At 40.9% G+C, this 21,899-nt stretch overlaps 1 protein-coding gene across 1 annotated transcript in view; it reads right to left on the bottom strand.

Annotated features, from left to right (window-relative positions):
* Positions 1-4,765: 4,765 nt before the first annotated feature.
* Positions 4,766-21,899, bottom strand: part of MTHFD2 (methylenetetrahydrofolate dehydrogenase (NADP+ dependent) 2, methenyltetrahydrofolate cyclohydrolase) — a 19,663-nt gene continuing 2,529 nt past the window's right edge. Inside the window, exons 2-8 of the mRNA XM_060116637.1 lie at positions 11,513-11,697; positions 9,940-10,062; positions 9,163-9,315; positions 8,637-8,744; positions 7,706-7,798; positions 7,202-7,327; positions 4,766-6,025 (exon numbers count right to left, since the gene is read on the bottom strand). Of these exons, the coding sequence (XP_059972620.1) occupies positions 5,862-6,025; positions 7,202-7,327; positions 7,706-7,798; positions 8,637-8,744; positions 9,163-9,315; positions 9,940-10,062; positions 11,513-11,697 (952 nt within the window). The 3' untranslated portion in view covers positions 4,766-5,861. The remainder of the gene's footprint in view (positions 6,026-7,201; positions 7,328-7,705; positions 7,799-8,636; positions 8,745-9,162; positions 9,316-9,939; positions 10,063-11,512; positions 11,698-21,899) is intronic.

Below are 21,899 nucleotides of genomic sequence, written 5' to 3'. Positions count from 1 at the left end.
AACAAATCTGTCCTCTTATTGACATAATATGATTACAACACACAAAGGTACTGAGCTTTAGAAAAGGAAATTATTACAAAATATTAAGTAGAATGAAAATTGAAAGTAAATATTGGAAAAGGAAAACAGAAACTAGACGTGATTTAAGTATATATTATTAAAAGCCAGGATGAACGAACTCTAAAGATCAAAACACCAAGCACTCTAATACTCTGTGGAGTAAAATAACAGCATGGTTAATATGCAAAGGTCAGAAAGGGTATCAAGGAAAGCTAACTAAGTATCAATGATCAAGTGGAGATAACAACAGTCAAGAAAGGATTCAAGGCCCAGGTTCCAGGAACTCCCATGCCAACCATGGGATTCCTTGCTGTTCTTAATGAGAAGCCACCCTCAAAAAAGGTGGGACTTGATGACTGAAAACAAGGGGGGATCAAAAACGGAAAAGAGGAATTCAGAGGCAAGAAAGTCTGCCTCGGTCATTACTAGGGAAGGTGGTGGGGGCGGTCCCACTCCTACAGTGTGCCCTAAGCTGGACAAGAATCACTGTACCACATCCGACAGTAAAAGCACGGGCTATCCCAAGACTAGAGGTAGCTGGCTCCAGACGGAGATGGGACTCACCTGAGAGATTTTAGGAACCATGTATAGGATCTTCTGAGTTATATGTCAAAGCTGTTATCACACTGCCAGGATGAGAAGAGATTTATCACCAGTATAATAAGCCTCCCTAAGCAGCAGGCCCAAGACTACTGTGTCGCGTGTCCAAATGACACCTCTGCCTGCCTTCTCATCCCACCTCCCCAGTCAGGGCTCCTATGCCCTTAATGCCACAGATTTTTATAAATAAATGTGTTAAGAGAAAAGCGCTGTCTATCTTATTTTCATTTTAAGGTAGCCTACACAAAATTAAATCTCTAATTGCTCTAATTTCAGTTAATGGAGAGAGAATTTGGTCCAGGATAGGACACTTCCAAAAACCTGTTAAAGTACACAAAGCAGGGGACAAGGTCAGAAATGCAGAAAATTTCATAACTAGTGATGGCACCTCCCAACTATGCTGGTGTTTTACTGAATCTATGAAAGTACATAGAAGTAAACACAACTAAATGGCAGGATTCCATTTCAGTGAGGAAAAAACTCAGCAACATGATCTAGTTTAACAAAGATTAAGCATCCATGATCTACCAGGCATGATGCTTAACCTCTGGGAATATAGAAAGACAGGCATGTGTACCACATGCCAAGAACGGAGCACACATAGAGAAAGGACAGGCATCTAAGGGAGGAATCTGCCTTACCCAGAGAATCTGGGAACAATAAATAGGAGTCTTCCAGATGTACAGAGTAAAAGAAAAACGAGAGAAAAGAAGGCACTGCAGGTATTGAGAAAAGGTCTGAAATATCACACAGACACAGGGCAAAGAACCCAGGATGGACGGGGCAAAGAGCAAGCAGGCAGAAGTTTGAGCAAAGAAGGCTCTTGTCTCGCCAGGCTAAGGAGCTTGAATTCTCTCCTTTGAACAGTGGGGAACCACAGTCAGGTTCATGCTCTAAAAAGTTCACTTTGGCAGCAATGTGATAAATGGGTTGAAAAGGGGTGAGGCCAGTCATTGTGACAGCGGAAAGCCAAGCAGATAGGATACTGCTAGTTCCTGTGACGTGTTAAGAGCTCAAAAGCAAAGAACTATTTGCACTAGCGCCCCGTTCTGGGGGATAAGCGTTAAAGAACACCAGATCCCGAATAAAGTGTCTGCCCTCTTCTCTTTCTCATTCAGCATCACCCTGCACTTCAAAATCTCCTGTCCAGCTTCACCGGCCTTCAGCTACTCACAGAGCCCAGTCTTCATGGTGCCACAGGTGAAGATAGAGATGGAGCCAGACTGTGACTTCACAGACATGGAAAGACATGGAAGAGAAGCGGACAGCGAGACCACCCTCTAGGAGGACGGACGGGGCACAGAGTGAGGGCCTGGTTTAGTCTTCACTGTGAGGGTCTGGGCCAAAACCCTTCACTTTTCCAAACCTGTTTCCTTATTTACCAAACAGAGGGAGTCATTCTGCTTGATAGAAGACTGGACAGCTGCTGATGAAAAGTACTACCTATGTGCAAAGTTCTCTACTTCCCTCTGTAGTTATGAAAATAACTAAAGCTAAATGTTACACCTTATTTTAAAATGCAGTCCAGCATAGAAATTACAACATTTCTTTTGAAATGAAAAAATGCTTTCTCTCAAAACTGTAGCTAAGATAAAGGGGCACTAGTCAATTTTTATTTAAAACAAATATCAGTTAAGATTTTTTTTTAAAGCTGAGATTTTAAATTATCTAGATGGTCTTAAAACAACTTAAAATACTCATACTTTAATAGACCAAGGTTGGAAAATTTGTTTCGCAATTTTGCATATTAAGAAATGCTAAAAAGGACCTCTTATCTCTCCATGCAATTCAGTTTTCTAAGGGTCATATGACAAGTTTGAACTATCTGCATTATGAGCCTTGTTCCAGCACAGAAGTGTGACTGGGCTTTTCCAGATTGAAAGCTATTTCTGAAAGTCTGGTCATGAAAGAACCAACATGTTGGAGTGGATATTTTAAAAACAAAATAGTTCCTGTTAAAATGAAATCTCAAATCACATGGCAAATCAACAAAATGATCCTTTAAATTAGTATCACTGGTTTTTCAAGCCCAGAATCACATTTCATTACGCATTTGGGTAGGTCTTTCCTGCAAGTTTTCAATGGCCTGATTTCCAAAGTCAAACTTGCATTCACATTAATATTGCATATTAGGCAGGGCTCATGTGAAATTTTGGAAGACTAAAACTCTGTAATACTAGTCAGACTAGTACTTTAAAGGAATAATTAGAAACAAATTGGGGAGATTTAAAACCCGTTAAGAGTGAAGCAAACTCTTTTCCTCATGAAACTTAAGATCAGCCTTCTTATCTTCAAGTCACATTTAACAAACACCAACCATGTTTATTTACCACCTACTGTGTGCCTGATAGCCACAATGCATCTGACATTTACCTTCTCCAAAACTGTGGATTTGAATCTTGAGTAAATCACTTCGGTTAAGGTTACCACATTTACTCAAGATGACAAATGCAGGTGCTTTTTCCTTATCCCTTTCTATTTTTTAAAGACAAATGACACTAGATCATTAACCACCTTGAGTACAGGGACAGTTCATTGCCTCGGTAATCCCTAGAGCCAGTACAGTGCCTGGTCCATAGAAAGCTCTCAGCGTTTATTAAATTAAATCTCAGAACTCCCTTCCAAGGATACTGCCATGAGGTAAAGCTCTAACCCTCCACCACTTCTACTGAGGGCAGCAGAATTACTTAGCTGCTCACTAATCCAGAACCATTGCCTGAGCTTAAGTATAAATTCTTCGTCTTCATCTGCACCAATTTGGGGAGAGCTAACAATCTACCCTTAACATTTCAGTTTTAAAAACTGGCTGATTTCCAATAGCATTTTGTCCAAATTGAATTGTAGAAATGTTGTGGATTCAGGAGTAAATGTGCTTGGTTAATCAAACAAGCTGGAAAACTAGAATGTTAACTTTTTGTTGTTGTAAACTGATCACCGTAATTTTCACATTGCCTGTCATTTGCATTTTGTACACACACACGAACATTTTAATTTCCATAGCTTTTAATAGGTTGACATATTGGTACTTCTCCATGCAGTAACAATAACTTGTAACTACAGTTCAATAAAACTTAATCCTGTTTGCTCATCTCGCTCCATGTTTAATAATTTGGGTGAGTCAGCAGGCATGGCTTATGTACAGCAACTACACCCCACTTGCAAAAATATCTCTAGCAACTATCACCCCTCTTGATCTCCAGAAAACTATCAAAAGCATAAAGGCGACGGGCTTCCCTGGTGGCGCAGTAGTTGACAGTCCGCTTGCCAATGCAGGGGACACGGGTTCGATCCCTGGTCTGGGAAGATCCCACATGCTGCGAAGCAACAAAGCCCGTGCACCACAACTACTGAGCCTGTGCTCTAGAGCCCGCGCGCCACAACTACTGAAGCCCATACGCCTAGAGCCCGTGCTCCACAACAAGAGAAGCCACCGCAATGAGAAGCCCACGCACTGCAATGAAGAGTAGCCCCCGCTCACCGCAACTAGAGAAAGTGTGCGCAGCAACGAAGACCCAACACAGCCAAAAACAAATAAATAGAATAAATAAATGTATAAGAAAAAGCATAAAGGCGGCACATGAACAAGGGAGAGAGAAGGTCAGCTCTGCATTGTTCTCCTTCCTCTCTCTGCCTCAAGCTGCCTGGAGCAGGAGTTGCTTCTGCCTGCATGAAAGCCAAATACCCAGCCCTTGAGCAGAATACACCGGACCTATCCTCGCTGCAAATGTGCCACAGCAAATACCTTTCAATCTGTGCAATCAAACTAATGCTTTAAACACACACACACAGACACACGAAAAAAATTTATATATATATGGGGGGGGGCTTGGCAAAGCACATCAAGAAGTCCTGTGTAAACTGAACATATGGTTTAGAAAATAATCAGAACAAGACTAACCACTTAAATGAATCTTACAGATTAAACTCCTGGCTTGGCACGACCTTTTGGGATGTAAGATTAAAAGGACTAGGCTGGTTTCTCCACAGCTCTTTAAACCAATTGTTTAAGGCATCGGATTGGGTATTACCAAATATAGGAATATTTAGGTTGATTACATCCAATGAGAAAAATTAGGTCACAACAAGATAGCAGAAAGATACAGTATTTCAGAAACTCATTCTATACCAGTCAGAAGTGTTTTATTTAAAAAAACAAAATGAAGCAAAAAAGTCCTTTAATCGGAAAGTCTGATTAAATTCAGTATTAACTCAAGTTCTCAAAAATCAATCAAGGAAAGCCAACAGGTGCCTCAGAGAAAAGCCAGCAGCTGTTGACAGTTCTTTGGTGGAAAAGTAAGTTGCACACTTATACAAGCTGCCCTAATGATCATCAAGCCCAAGTTATGTTTTCCAAATACAGGTTTCAAGATACACTAAAGAAACCATACAGACACCCCCAACGGTATAAAAATTTGACAGTGAAGTTTAAGAATGTAGGAAAGTCAAATATGACAACACACGTGAATAATTTATAAAATAAGCCTTTCAATCCTAGAAAACTAAAATGGGGAAACCTCAGTAATGGTAATGAACATAAAACGAGGGCTAATAGCAAATAAAACAACCCCAAACATTTTCCCAATGACTAAGCTATAAAATGACAGCTTAGGAGACTATTAACATGTAGTTTTTCTTCTGGTTATCAATCAATACATATATTAAATTAGGGTAATTTTTTTTCTACTCAACTACCATCACTTCTTTCTTTTTTACCTTTCCCCTAATTTTCTCTTGCAACATTTTTCCTTTGGTTTGACCAGTTGAACTCAAAAGGTTTGGAACCTAAAGTGAGCATCAACTCATTATTGGAATAGCACTTGGGAAATGCAATTGTAGAAAAGACAAATTTGTGCAGCGTTGGTGGTATAGTGGTAAGCATAGCTGCCCTCCTAAAAAAGACAAATTTTAACTGAAGTGGTTGACAAAGTTAGGCAGCCATTCTCAATGTGACAGTGTCCCCTTGTTAATCCGTAGGTTAATGGCTTCTCTTGGCTGGATCCCATGACCCAGCACGATAGTGGCGTGCTCCCTGGTGGGTAACTGCAGGGCTATGTGTGCAAACACCCACCCATTTAAGCTTACAAATAAATAGAAAGCATTGTTTTAAACCATTTAAGTAGAATAAATATTGCATTTCTATTGGCCTGGTTTTCCTCGTGAACTAGTTTGCAGTGCTGTTCACGACACAGAAGACACAACAGTTAATTACTTGCTACTCCAAGCTCCTTAGACTTCAGCACTTCCCGCTCTTCAAGCCTCAGCACTTTTTTTGCAGCAATAATGGTATTCTTCATTAGCATTGCCACTGTCATGGGACCAACACCCCCAGGGACTGGAGTGATGTAACCGGCTTTCTTCCTGACTCCTACATAGAAATAAGACAGGCAGACTGCTTTAATTATGGCAAAGGAACTGTATGTACTTTATCATGGAAGAAGCATTCAAAGAAAAAGCAATAAAATACATAAGCATCTTCATAAGCCTCAAACTCATTTAAAAAATCACAGCTACATTACGCAAGAGTAAAGGCTTTTGAACATACTAATGTAAAATAACACACATATAGGGACTTCCCAGGCGGTCCAGTGGTTAGGACTCCGCTCTTCCGCTGCAGGGGGCGTGGGTTCGATCCCTGGTGGGGGAACTAAGATCCCACATGCTGTGCGGAGCAGCCAAAAATAAATAAATCAGTAACACACATATAATAAGCAGAGTTGTTCAGTGAATATTTATATATCTAAATAACCTATAATTTACCAGCCATACTTTTCCTCCATATTAAATCAACTTAAAAAGAAACATCTCAGTAGGTTAACTGTATGGGAAGTGTAACTATAATAATAATAAGCATTACTTCAATTAATACCTGCCTACAATATTTTCTTAATTTTATCCTATTTATTTAACTATACTGTTTGCCCAAAGCATCAAGCAAAGTAATTTTCTGGAAAGTAAAAAGTAAGATTTTTAAAATTCCAATCTAAAGGGAAAAATACTTAGATACCTAGGCTTGGGTCTGGCTGCTTTAGAAGAAACAGAAAGCTAGAAATAGGATTATTGGCATACAATTCAGAACTGAAAGGAGAAATCTACCAGCAAATTCCAAAACTTTAGCAATCGGGCTCTGTCACATACTTTTAACAGGCCGGGTCTGTGATCTCTCCTCCCAGTAAGAAAATGAGAAATCTGTAGCACTTTTTAGGAGACTCAGTAGTTTAGGAAAATCACTTCATTAAATTTTCAGACTTGTTAAAAGTCTTGAAGTTGTTTTAATTATAAAATAGCCCTAAGCGGAAAAAAACAAAACAATTCTCTGAAAACTCTATATCTGTTCTCCATAATTTGATGATGCAAACACCTAAAGTAATTCTAGAATGACTGTAATTGTTAAAAAGATTTTTCTTAATTAATTCTCATGGAAAGCATTTTAAATGGTATTACCAAGGTAACATAGGTTTAAAAGTTAAAATAGTCTGCCCTAAATGTCCAATAACGATAGTATTTATTGACTTTTATATTTTTTAAAAATTATACCATTTACCTTCGAAATCCACATCTCCAACCAGCTTGGGTTTAGCAGTTACGGGGTCTTGGATTCTATTTATTCCCACATCAATGACAGCTGCTCCTTCCTTAATCATATCTGCTGTGATCAGATTTGGAATGCCTGGAGATAGGAATGATCCGTTTAGTACTGAAAAGAAGATTCTTAGATAAGATTCTTTTCTACTTTCAATTTCAAGAGACTTGGAAGAACGAATTAGCTTGTTTTACAAAAACCTATAAAAACTATTAACCAAGGAAACATTGAAACTTCATAGAGTAAACAGGCTGTAGAAAAAACATTCATCCATCAAATCTATAATGGAATGCCAGAAATCAGTATTCCAACCACAACTCTCTCCTCATCTTTGTAAGCAGCTCACATGATCAATCCTAGGGGAACAATGAATGGAACAGCAGTGCAGCAGGCAAATTCGAAGATGAGAGTCCCATCTCCACCCTCTGAGGCGACGTGCTCCCGCCCCTTCCCTGGTGCCCTTACCTGCGGCGGAGACCACAATATCTGCAAGAGCCGTATGTTTCTTCAGCTGCTCCTTGGGAGTATATCGATGAGATATTGTGACAGTGGCATCACCTATAAGTTAAAAAATATCTCCGAATCAAAGCTGGGATTGGATGAGATCTCAACTAGGCAAACCATGCCAGAAATTCAACATCTCTGAAAAAATAACTGACAGTTCCTGTGCCATACTTTCTGGGCAGCCAATTGTCCTTTTTTTAAAAAAAACAAATACTCAATTTCTTGTAACTTTTACCTGTTGGTTCTAGCTCCACCCTTTGGAGTCATACATCTTTAGATTTATTCCTTATCCTATTTAACAGCCTTTCTAAACAAAATATCACTAGGATTACTCAAGGATTTTTCTTAAAAGCGTGCTGAAAGATACCTGGAAATATTTAGTTTTGACATTATTTCTGATATAATCATGTATAGTCATATTATGATAATCACATTAACTCTGATTTGAAGCTTTTTCTCAAATTAATAGAACTTGACACAATGATTACAGTAATATCAATTCAATCCTTTGCATTGGTCTAAGATTTTTTTCTACCAAATGGCACAGAACAGGACACTAACTTTGAATAAGTTCTACATCTTAGCTCCAACTATCAAAGCCATAACTGGAAATTCTAACTGTCTACAACCATGCTTATACTCAAAACTCAAACTTCTGAGGCATATCTATCTCTGAACTAGTTCCATACTAGTGAATATAAATGAACTTTCAAGTGACACTGAGTACAGCTTCTCCTACAAAGATTACTCCCCAAGTACCTATTAACAAACTTACAACAAAAACAAAGTTTCACAAAGTTAACACTTCCCAACATCCACAGGGCAGTCTCTCAAGCGTCTCTCGTCTCTCGTAAGGGAGAAGCGGACTCACCCCTGGGAGCAAAACCCTTACCTCCAGGGCGTTCGTGCGCCCCGTCTGTGTGCAGCAGCACTGCAATGGGCATTCCAACGTTCTTGGACCTTCCAGCCACAAGCACATTCTTCCCCAGGGTTGGAATACCTATGAAAAATAAATATATTTGCATTTAAGATAGTGCCGGATTATCTTAGAAAGAGCACCTAAGGAAAAGGAAGGCTGATGGCCTAGGATGTGACTCTGATTGTGATAATGAAGGAATTCACTAAGCTTATTGCCTCATCAGTCAACTCGACTATCACTCACTACACATAGCGAAAGCTAAAAGGAAACATTTTACAAGCTGCAAAATGTTATGAGTGTGCACAGTCACCACTATGAAAGCTTAAGTTTCCCTCAGAGGTTTCTGGATTAAACAGCAAAAACAGTTGTAGGCAACTGCTAAAGGAGTTAGGCTCTGGGGAGCAGGACTAGAGGCTGTGGGGTGGGAGTTTCCACTCTTTGCATGAATTTTTACCATTTGTAAGTACTGCCTTGATAATACTGAGAGGGATATACCTACCAGTTCGCTTAATTATTTCCCACACACCCCATGGAGTAGCTGGTAACATGGAATTCTGGTCCAAACACATTCGCCCTACGTTAATTACATGAAAGCCATCAACATCTTTGTCTGGAGAAACAGCATTGCAGATCTTTCTCTCATCAATGTGCTCTGAAAAAGAAATCAGAGCGGTGGTCTTAAGTCACTGTTACGTAGTTAGCACTGCTTGACTCCAGCTTACCTGGTTTGCCACAAAAACCTATTCCGCTTTTACAGCTTTCCCCCATGACTTATTTCTTCATCTGCATATAAGGAACACACATCGAGCAAAGCCAAAGGCCAAGATCAAAGCCAGTGTCCTGTTGTATAACTGCTTCCTTCCACGGTCCTTTGCTTTAAGATCTCAATACCAAATCAAGGAGTAATTGGTATTCTGAGTAGGTCTGTCCCATATCTAATAACATACTCACTCTCTTGAGTTTACCTCCCCTTTATGTCAAAGCCACACAAGGGGCCAGTTGTATAAAGTAAACAAGCCTCTCCATTCCTCAGAAATCATTTAAAATATTTATTTATTTGGCTGCACCGCGTCTTAGTTGCAGCATGCGGGATCTTCCCTGCAGCATGCGCGATCTTTAGTTGCGGCATGTGGGATCTTTGTTGCAGCATGCGGGATCTAGTTCCCTGACCAGGGATCGAACCCAGGTCCCCTGCATTGGGAGCACAGAACCTTACTCCCTGGACCACCAGGGAAATCCCCAGAAATCGTTTTAAATGGTGGTGTCCATATCTCACCTGGAAGAGGCAGCTGAACAAGGAGGCCATCTACGTTATCATCATTATTTAGTTTATTGATTAAATTCAACAGTTCTTCCTCTGAAATTGAAGCTGGTTTCACAATTGTCTCACTGTTGATTCCTATAAGAAAATTTCAAGGTAAAAAAAAAAGAGGCATTTATTGAGACAATGCTACGTTGCCTGCCACGCTACCAGCGAGGCTTTTTATCATCATACCCACCCTGGTAGCTGGAAAGCTTGAATCGGCTCACAAGTAAACTTAAGTAACTTCCCAAATACAAACACTAAAGAATACTAGCTTGATACTTTCTTTTCTTTTCTTTTCTTTTTTAACATCTTTATTGGAGTGTAATTGCTTTACAGTGGTGTGTTAGTTTCTGCTTTATAACAAAGTGAATCAGTTATACATATACATATACCCCCATATCTCTTCCCTCTTTCATCTCCCTCCCTCCCACCCTCCCTATCTCACCCCTCTAGGTGGTCACAAAGCACAGAGCTGATCTCCCTCTGCTATGCGGCTGCTTCCCACTAGCTATCTACTTTACATTTGGTAGTGCATATATTTCCATGCCACTCTCTCACTTTGTCCCAGCTTACCCTTCCCCCAGCTTGATACTTTCTATGTATTATACTACATAATCCTCATCAACCTCATTTGATAGACAAGGCTCAGTGAAATTGAAACACAAGCTGGCTGGTGACAAAGACAATCCTTCCAGTTCCAAAGTCCATGTTCTTTTCCACTGTATCACACTACCTCCCATCCCAATGTCTTAGAAAGCCATGGCTTACCATTTTCTAGAGGTTCTAAAGGTTTTTCAATGAAAAGGGCAGGAGGCTTCGATCCTCAGTGATAAAGAACAGAGTATACCAAGGGCTCACAGTCCAGTAACACTGGCCAGACCCGCCATGGTTTCACAGCCCTTCAGAACGGCAGGCACACAGTTCTCAGACCAGTGACCCACAGATAAGCCGGCAACGGCACAGCTGAGCCTACCCTCCTCTGGTGTGCGGCCACACAGAGTCTGCAGTACAGCGAGACCTAGAACACAACCCTCCCATCACTCAGACCTGTGCCTTCTGCACTCAAACCTCCAACCACTTCTAAACTGCTGATTTAATTGGCTTTGGAACCAACTGGTGGAGAAATCAAAGGCTATTTCAAAGAAGTCAGAGTCATTTCCTTCAAATCCATGACTGTGTTCTAGGCCACATCATTGAGGTCTCCTCAACCAAATGCTCCAACACCTCATTCAGACTCATTATTGCTCAAGGAAAGCAGATGTAAACTGTGTTCAAGGTCACCTGTCAAATGTTAGACTAGAACAGAATTTAGATTACATTCCAGAAGACACCAGGAATACCAACCATATTCCTCCTGTCCTAGTCTATAAGCCTCCCCAATAGACAGCCTGATTTCTTTATGACAAATATTTGGATACAGTTCAATCACATTAGCCTCCTCTGCCTGGGTTTTCTAATCAGAAAAAGAATCATAAAGTGCAATAGAGTTTGCCCCAGATAAGTCTCAGTTTAACAGCAGTCGGGGTCTGAGAGTGACACATACCCACATCGGCAGCTGCTCTGGTTTTATTGAGGACATAGGAGTGACTTGCAGGATTCTCGCCAACCAGGACGACGCTCAGGTGCGGCCGTTTGTGACCTGCCGCCACCCACTCTTCCACCTCTTGCCGCACTTCCTGCTTGATCTGCTCAGCAAGTTTCCTTCCCGAAATGACAACAGCTTCATTTCTGCAGAAGGCAATAGAATCACAAAAACAAATAGCTTGAATCTTTGTAAAGAGTAAAGATCAGGCCACGAAAGTGTTATTAAATACCCAAAACTTCAGGAGGTGGGGAGGGGGAATTGGAAGAAGGGGGTCAAAGGGCATGGTGGGCCCTCCTATCTGCAGGGTCTGCATTTGAGAATTCATCAACCATGGGTCGAAAATATTGGGGAAAAAATTCCAAAAAGTTCCAAAAAGCAAAACTTGAATTTGCCCTGAACCTGGCAACTATTTACATTGTATTTACATTATTTACCCAGCATTTACATGGTATTAGGTATAAATAACCTAGAGATGATCTAAAGTATACGGGAGGAGAGGTTATATACAAATACTATGCCATTTTATATAAGGGACTTGACCATCTGGGAATTTTGGTATCCTGGGGGTTCCTGGAACTAAGTCCCTTCAGATACTGAGGGATGACTGTACAGACTCCTAGTTGTAAGATAAATAAGTACTAGGGCCGTCATGTATGTCCCACTTTCCCAGTTAGTGAAGTGGCTTTTTTTTTTTTTTTTTTTTTTTTTTTTGTGGTACGCGGGCCTCTCACTGTTGTGGCCTCTCCCGTTGCGGAGCACAGGCTCCGGACGCGCGGGCCCAGCGGCCATGGCTCACGGGCCCAGCCGCTCCGCGGCATGTGGGATCTTCCCGGACTGGGGCACGAACCCGTGTCCCCCACATCGGCAGACGGACTCTCAACCACTGCGCCACCAGGGAAGCCCAGTGAATTGGCTTTTAATTTATACATGCTTTTAAATCATTTCCCAGTTAGTGAATTGGCTTTTAATTTATACAAGCTTTTAAATCTATAAATTATGCTATGCAGTTAAACCAATAAGCAATATACTAGACAAACCTCAAACACCTACCACTCCCCACAACCCCTCCTGGAAAAGACTTTCCCGATGAAGAATAGGGATTGGAAGGGGGCTAAGGCGATTCCATCTCACAGGTGGCCGTGTGCTCCACCCCGAGACCCCAGTGCCCCATCCACAGCTGACACACCGGGAGTAAGTATCTGACGCCAAGAAGAACAATTTCTAGGCCGGCCAGCGGTGCAGCTGGTGCAGAAGTCTATTCACCGGGAGCGGTGGTCGTGGACTGGACCAGTAAGGGCGCCTCTCTGAACTACATTCACACGCTAGAACCACAGGGATGAGAAACTGCTTTCTGGGGGTGAGACAAGGAGAAAACTGAGATCTAGAAGAAACTTCAGTTCCCAGAAACACATTCAAACCTCTGAAAGCCTATCTCTCCCCAGTAAGAATTGGTGAGAACAATATAAGAACAGCTCTTCCCGGGCTCCAACGTGGAAGATGCCTGGTTCTCTTATTTCCACATATGTGCTTAGGGTAAAGTTCCCATGACTTAAAGTAGGACAAGCATCTATTCCTTAAGAAAAAACACCCCGGGGACTTCCCTGGTGGTGCAGTGGTTAAGAATCCGCCTGCCAATGCAGGGGACACGGGTTCTAGCCCTGGTCCAGGAAGATCCCACATGCCGCAGAGCAGCTAAGCCCGTGCACCACAACTGCTGAGCCTGTGCTCTAGAGCCCTGAGCCACAACTACTGAGCCCACGCGCCTAGAGCCCGTGCTCCGCAACAAGAGAAGCCACTGCAATGAGAAGCACATGCACTGCAACGATGAGTAGCTCCTGCTCGCCGCAACTAGATAAAGCCCGCACGCAGCAACGAAGACCCAATGCAGCCAAAAAAAAAAAAAAAAAAGTAAAAATAAACATCAAATAAATAAATAAAAAGATAAAGTAAATGAAACAGATCCAACATGTAGTCTGATTTGGCTCTTCCCTGTTACAGAAGCATATTAACTAACTGGGGAAAATTTAGACAGAGTGGTTTAAGAAAACAATTACTTTTCTTTTGCAATACTGTATGGTCCCAATACAAACTAGGGGACGAAGTGATCTGGCCAAAAATAAATTGGGTCATTGAATTACAATACCATCTTGCAACTGGACCTATTTCATAAAAGGAAAGGTAAATGGGGGGAAGTCCCATACATCTAAATGTTCATGACCCTATTCCATAATCCAGGTCTAAAGAACTGCCGGGTGTACCTGGCTCACACCCCTTTCAAAGTGCCTCTTCACAGGAGCGAAAGGTTTTAGATGACCTGTTTATGAGTCCACCTCCCCGAGAGGTCTACCGTGAACTCCTACCTCCCCCAATTGTGAGGGGGGACAGTCTTCCGGACCATTTACCCCTGATGCCGCATCCGGGGAGCTGGAGACACCAGACCCCCATAAATCAGCTCATGGATTTGGCTTTTGGAGGATTTAACAATAGAGAGGCAAAAAGGATTCAGGGACAATAGCAAAAGCACAACAATTGGCAGCAGCCCTAAGCCCTGCACCACCTCAGGGTTACCATCCCTTGCGAAGACCCATGGTGAGGACAGGATCCAGGAATGCTGGATCAGAGTCACTATCTTGCCAGAAAGCATCTGTTTTAAGTGTAAACAAGGGGGTCACTGGAAGCAGAACTGCTCCCAGTCCCAAAGGGGACTCGGGGCTCCCAAAGCAATGATGGCCAAGAGGATCAAAGACTGATGGGGCCCGGGACCCTCCCTGGCTCCCAAAGGACACCTGGTCATTTCTCCGGAGAAACCTCAGGTAACCTTTGACATGGAAGGTAGGAAAGTTATTTTCTTATTAGATACCTGGGCCGCCTACTCTGTGCTGACTGATTTCCCTGGACCCGTGTCCTCCACAAGCTGTATAATAACAAGGCTTGATGCAAAGCCCCAGACCAGTGATTCAGTCCTCCCCTCAACTGTTTGCTAGGAAATTTTACCTTTGCACATCAGTTTCTGCTCATGCCGGAGGGCTCCCTCCCCTTGTTGGGAAGGGACTTGCTCACTAAATTCCCGACAATAATCCAAGCTGGAGATCCTCACAGAGATAGCGCCCCCCAAGAAAAACAACTGCTCTTGGTCAGAGGAATCTACCTCAGTCCCAGCGAGAGGAGATCTCCATTCCACCCCATCTAAGTTTTTAAACTATGGGCTGTTAACGAGTTCATAGTTCTGGAACTAAAGGTCGCTTTCTTCTGCATTCCCCTGCACCCCAGGATCTCTTTGCCTTTGACTGGACGGATCCAGACACTGAAATGCCACGGATGCCTCCACGCTGTGTGCTTGTAAAATTCAAGCTGAGGGTGCTTACATGATAGGAATGGAATGGACCGAAAAAAAAAAAAAAAAAAAAGAAAAGAAAAAACGTGAGCTAGAAATTGTCCAGCTACCTCTAAAAATGCGATCACGTGAGGCCGTAGGCAAGCTGCCTCAGATCAAAGGCCTGACTGAGGGCCACAATTAAAAAATTTCTTAAACCCAGGGAGGATCACCAAAAGTGTTTGTAAATAGAGTACCAAAATGGGAGGCTACTGGTCTGACTAAGCTAACCATACGTGATAGAAATTTGGCGGAAGGACTTCTCCCCTAAGCTAAATGAGGAAAGTAAAACATTCCTCAACATAGGTAAATGGGTACAGCAGTCCTTCAGTATCATTGAGGTAGCCACCCAATTCTTTAAAAAGAAGAAAAAAAAAAAAAAACCTGTCCTCTAATCTTTATAGGACCAGAGATGTAGCTCCAAAAAATGAATACAAAACTCACAATCATTTTACCACTCCCCAAATCTTCCTTTTTTTTTTTTTTTTTTTTGCTGTACACGGGCCTCTCACTGTTTTGGCCTCTCCCGTTGCGGAGCACAGGATCCAGACGCGCAGGCTCAGCAGCCATGGCTCACAGGCCCAGCCGCTCTGCGGCATGTGGGATCTTCCCGGACCGGGGCACGAACCCGCGTCCCCTGCATCGGCAGGCGGACTCTCAACCACTGTGCCACCAGGGAAGCCCAAACCTTCCCTGTTTATCTGAAGAGGCTTGTAAGTATTAAACAAAGGGGAAACAAAGTCATCCTAGGAGGAACTGACCTGTGCCTTTGAGATGCAAATATCCTACCGGTTTTTTTTCCAGGAACACTAATCTCTGCCATCTTTTTAAAATGCAAATTTTGAAAAAGGGGGTAAATAATTTGGAACTTGTCATGGACAAATAAAAATCTTAAGTATCTTTTTCATAAATATTAGTAAAAAGGGTTTAGCCATCTAGACAAGTGAGCTTGATTTGTTCCACCTGCCAGAAACCCAATTTTAATCCAGCCTCCTTTGTAGACTGATGCTGTACCTGACTCTTGGCTAAAATTTTGGAATGGGAACTATGAGGCCTCTGTGTTTGTTTGTATATTTGTATGTATCTATGTGTGTGCTGTAGATGTATGGTATTGCCAAAAATTAATTCATAAAAGAGCTCTATTTAGTTGACTTAAAGAAAATTAAGTGATTATACAAATACTTAGAAATGGAAAGTAATCTGGCCAGAATGAACTTCAGGTTCATGTTATCTGTAAAATATTCAGTACTAAACTGATATCTGGTATTTAAGGTGGCTTAAGCTTGTTGGTTTGATTAATATAGACATGTCTTTAGAGTCATCAATGTTAAGTATAATACTTCTGTTGTGGGATTCCCTGGTGGTGCAGTGGTTAAGAATTCGCCTGCCAATGCAGGGCACATGGGTTTGAGCCCTGCTCTGGGAAGAGCCCACATGCTGCAGAGCAACCAAGCCTGTGTGCCACAACTACTGAGTCTGCGCTCTAGAGCCCGTGAGACACAACTACTGAGCCCATGTGTCACAACTACTGAAGCCCGTGCGCCTAGAGTCCATGCTCCACAACAAGAGAAGCCACGGCAGTGAGAAGCCTGCACACCGCAACGAAGAGTAGTCCCCGCTCACCGCAACTAGAGAAGGCCCGAGAGCAGCAACAAAGACCCAACACAGCCAAAAATAAATAAATAAAAAATAAATAAATTAAAAAAAAAACTTACTTAAAGAAAAAATACTTCTGTTCTACCTAGATTTACTAGACCTTACTATATCTATTGCAAATTTGTTAGCAAATTTAGTTATGGGAGTAACTCAATGAGGAAAAAACTTTTAAGGAAGGTAAGATATGTGTTTTCAGTAAAAGAACGTGTGAGGAATGAAAACATACTGAAAAGTTATGCCGTTTTTGATAATAGATTGTGTGAGTTTCTTTGCCTTTAATCTGTATTCGCTTTTGAGATCTCTTGACACTTTGGTTAAGAAATAAGTATTGTCTCATAGTGACCAATGATTTTATTTGATCAAGTGTTTTAAAACTTTTTGACAAATTTCCCAAATGTCAAATTTTAATTAAAATTCTTCTGACTTTCAACTAACTTTGGGGTGCTTTAGAGGGCCCCTGAGGCATCTCAGAGAGAAATATTTAACTAGTATTATTTAGTATGTTAAATTACATAGACAGCATTATCACACGAGCAATAAACCTATTTAAAAATATACTGTATGGATGAATGTTATTAATATAGACATTCTAAAAATTATGTAAAGGTTCTAAAATTTGGATATGTCCTGGTATAATGCTATAGTTCTAGTTGTTATCTTAAAATATTCTATGTCACAACAGTAACCAAGCTTCTTTATCAATTACACTGTAATCAGATATTTAACCTTTTAAGTCTTTTGTCATTTACAGACAGTTACTATTGTACTCTGATGCTGTTCCAAAAGTGCTTCATCTTCAAGAAGATTCATAGGGAGGCTACAGAAGCAGTTCCACATCAAGATGATGGCTATGCAATGATTCCAGCTCATGTCAACTTAAAACAAGAAGCCGTCCTGCTCCTGGGGCCCCTAGATCAGGCATCCAGAGATTTTTCACTCCCTGACAGGCAGGGTTGATGCCCCTACTCAGCCCTGAAGCAGCTACAGATGACAGACCACTGCCCCTCTGCTTCCCATAAGATTATGGGAGTAAAATCTGTGAGGGGGGAATGAGACAGGAAGGGGGCCGGGCACAACCTTTTAAAGAATAACATAGCCCAAGGACATGACATAAATTGGTTAGAACCAGCTAGGTCCAAGATGGCAGACAAGTTGTCTTCCACCAAACCTTGAGCCTCAGTATACGCTCATTGTAACACATCAGCACACTAAATGACACACCCATATGACAGTTCCAAGGCCGACCATAAAAGGTAAAAAGATGGGCAGTGGCTCAATTCCTGGAAATCCCCACCCCTTCCCCAAAATAGCTGGAATGCTCCTTCCACTCATCAACCTATGAAATTACCTACTCCTATAAAAACTGACAACCCCATACCCTGGTGCCTCTTGCCTTCTGAGATGGCCCACCCTCTGTCTAGTGAGTGTGTTTCTCCCTGAATAAACCTTCTTTCACTTTAAAAAAAAAAAAAGAAGAAGAAGATATCACAATTTTATAGCAAACCAAATGCATTTATCCGATTTTACATGATAATTCTAGCAGAGCACAAAATATATAATAGCATTTCATATATACTCATGATATATTAAGGAACTGAAAACATGTTAACATTTACAAATCCAATCCAGATTTAGGGTTGAGGAGGACTTCTTTAAAAGGGCTTTGCTGCTGTCACTGTTTGCAGATGACATGATACTATACATAGAGAATCCTAAAGATGCTACCAGAAAACTACTAGAGCTAATCAATGAATTTGGTAAAGTAGCAGGATACAAAATTAATGCACAGAAATCTCTTGCATTCCTATACATCAATGATGAAAAATCTGAAAGTGAAATTAAGAAAACACTCCCATTTACCATTGCAACAAAAAGAATAAAATATCTAGGAATAAACCTACCTAAGGACACAAAAGACCTGTATGCAGAAAATTATAAGACACTGATGAAAGAAATCAAAGATGATACAAATAGATGGAGAGATATACCATGTTTTTGGATTGGAAGAATCAACATTGTGAAAATGACTCTACTACCCAAAGCAATCTACAGATTCAATGCAATCCCTATCAAACTACCACTGGCATTTTTCACAGAACTAGAACAAAAAATTGCATAATTTGTATGGAAACACAAAAGACCCCGAATAGCCAAAGCAATCTTGAGAAAGAAAAACGGACCTCGAGCAATCAGGCTCCCGGACTTCAGACCATACTACAAAGCTACAGTAATCAAGACAGTGTGGTACTGGCACAAAAACAGAAATATAGATCAAGGGAACAGGATAGAAAGCCCAGACATAAACCCACACACATATGGTCACCTTATCTTTGATAAAGGAGGCAAGAATATACAGTGGAGAAAAGACAGCCTCTTCAATAAGTGGTGCTGGGAAAATTGGACAGCTACATGTAAAAGAATGAAATTAGAACACTCCCTAACACCATACACAAAAATAAACACAAAATGGATTAAAGACCTAAATGTAAGGCCAGACACTATCAAACTCTTAGAGAAAAACATAGGAAGAACACTCTTTGACATAAATCACAGCAAGATCTTTTTTGACCCACCTCCTAGAGAAATGGAAATAAAAACAAAAATAAGCAAATGGGACCTAATGAAACTTAAAAGCTTTCGCACAGCAAAGGAAACCATAAACAAGACAAAAAGACAACCCTCAGAATGGGAGAAAATATTTGCAAATGAAGCAACTGACAAAGAATTAATCTCAAAAATTTACAAGCAGCTCATGCAGCTCAGTATCAAAAAAACAAACAACCCAATCCAAAAATGGGCAGAAGACCTAAAGAGACATTTCTCCAAAGAAGATATACAGATTGCCAACAAACACATGAAAGAATGCTCAACATCATTAATCATTACAGAAAGGCAAATCAAAATTACAATGAGATATCATCTCACACTGGTCAGAATGGCCATCATCAAAAAATCTACAAACAGGGCTTCCCTGGTGGCGCAGTGGTTGAGAGTCCGCCTGCCGATGCAGGGGAAACGGGTTCGTGCCCCGGTCCGGGAAGATCCCACATGCCGCGGAGCGGCTGAGCCCGTGAGCCATGGCCGCTGAGCCTGCGCGTCCGGAGCCTGTGCTCCACAACGGGAGAGGCCACAGCAGTGAGAGGCCCGTGTACCGCCAAAACAAAAAAAAAAGAAAAAAACTACAAACAATAAATGCTGGAGAGGGTGTGGAGAAAAGGGAACCCTCTTGCACTGTTGGTAGGAATGTAAATTGATACAGCCACTATGGAGAACAGTATGGAGGTTCCTTAAAAAACTAAAAATAGAACTATCATACGACCCAGCAATTTCACTAATGGGCATATACCCTGAGAAAACCATAATTCAAAAAGAGTCACGTACCAAAATGTTCATTGCAGCTCTATTTACAATAGCCAGGACATGGAAGCAACCTAAGTGTCCATCAGCAGATGAATGGATAAAGAAGATGTGGCACATGTATACAATGGAATTTTACTCAGCCATAAAAATAAATGAAATTGAGTTATTTGTAGTGAGGTGGATGGATGTAGAGTCTGTCATACAGAGTGAAGTAAGTCAGAAAGAGAAAAACAAATACCGTATGCTAACACATATATATGGAATCCAAAAAAAAAAAGTGGTTATGAAGAACCTAGGGGCAAGACAGGAATAAAGACACAGACCTACTAGAGAATAGACTTGAGGATACGGGGAGAGGGAAGGGTAAGCTGGGACAAAGTGAGAGAGTGGCATGGACACATGTACACTACCAAACGTAGAATAGATAGCTAGTGGGAAGAAGCCACATAGCACAGGGAGATCAGCTCGGTGCTTTGTGACCACCTAGAGGGGTGGGATAGGGAGGGTGGGAAGGAGGGAGACGCAAGAGGGAAGACATATAGGGACATATGTATATGTATAGCTGATTCACTTTGTTATTAAGCAGAAACTGACACACCATTGTAAAGCAATTATACTCCAATAAAGATGTTAAAAAAAAGATATCTGTAATAAAATCTTTAAAAAAAATAAAATAAAATAAAAGGGGTTTGCTGATACAAATACCCCTGGCAACATTCTTGATTTATAGTAATACCTGCCCCGTGCCAGAAATAGATTCTCAACCCTGGAATAGAATAGAGTGAAAGATTACTTTAAAAGGGCTTAGGACAGGAAATAACAAATAAAGTGCCAGGCATATGGGGACTTCCCTGGCAGTCCAGTGGTTAAGACTCCGAGCTTCCAATGCAGAGGGCAGGGGTTCGATCCCTGGTTGGGGAACTAAGATCCCACATGTCACGTGGCATGGCCAAAAATAGAAAATAAATAAATAAAGTCCCAGGCATATATATTCACTAAACATTAATATCTAACTCTGTTGGCTAAATTTATACACACACACATCCTTAATATACAATAGATATATTTATCTATTTAAACACTCATAAGGATAGCTTTATTAAAATAATCAGTGAATAGGACTTATAATGCACTTCATTAAAAAGCTTATTTAAAAAAAATTTTTTTAAGTTCCTTTTGAAATCAGTAAACTTAGAGCAAATGGTAGCAGCACATTTGGGCTAAGCATGATATAATAAAGTTAAGGACACAGGGTTCTGGGAGAATCCAGTGTTCCAAGTTCCAAAGGCAACTTCTGGATGTTATGCCAATTTGCTTAAAAAAAAAAGAAGTCAAGGAGTAACAAGAACCAAAACAAAGCCACAACGCACGGAGTATCTTTTACAACATAACTGTGTTTTAGCCCTCGCCTGCATACCACAACTCTGCCAAATGTAAAACACAGTCCTGAGAGGGAGTCATTACCTAATTTCCCAACTTTTTTTTTTTTTTTTTTTTTTTGCCAATGGGCAGATAAAGTTACTGCTACCCCAAAATAAATGGAAATGGAGACTGAGATCAGTCCTACGGGGAATCCCAAATGGATTAACCATATGAGCTAACACATTTAGGAGTGCTTTCACAGATGTGTTTAGAAAAATTTCCAATAAAATTATGCATCAATTATGCATACTGAAATCCAAGTCAGTAGCATCTTCACTTTCCTTCTAATTCAATAGTTTACAGTACTGTAATTTTCCATGAAAAATTAATATCAGGTGCATTTTACAATTCATGATCAACTTATTTTGGAAAGAGTTCTGTTATCAACTAATTAATGGAATCAGTAATGAGTGAACAAAGACACAAAGGGGGATGGATCTAACGTCTCTTAAACACGAGATATTTTGCTTAGAGTTTTACATACGTTACTCTCAGTTACCTTGGGACTATTATAATAAGCATGTTATACAGTAC

The sequence above is a fragment of the Mesoplodon densirostris genome, chromosome 14 (genome assembly GCF_025265405.1).
Source record: "Mesoplodon densirostris isolate mMesDen1 chromosome 14, mMesDen1 primary haplotype, whole genome shotgun sequence".
In the NCBI taxonomy this organism is placed as follows: Eukaryota; Metazoa; Chordata; class Mammalia; order Artiodactyla; family Ziphiidae; genus Mesoplodon; species Mesoplodon densirostris.
The sequence above is the reverse complement of the archived record's forward strand: the minus strand, read 5'-3'. Positions and strand labels throughout refer to the sequence as shown.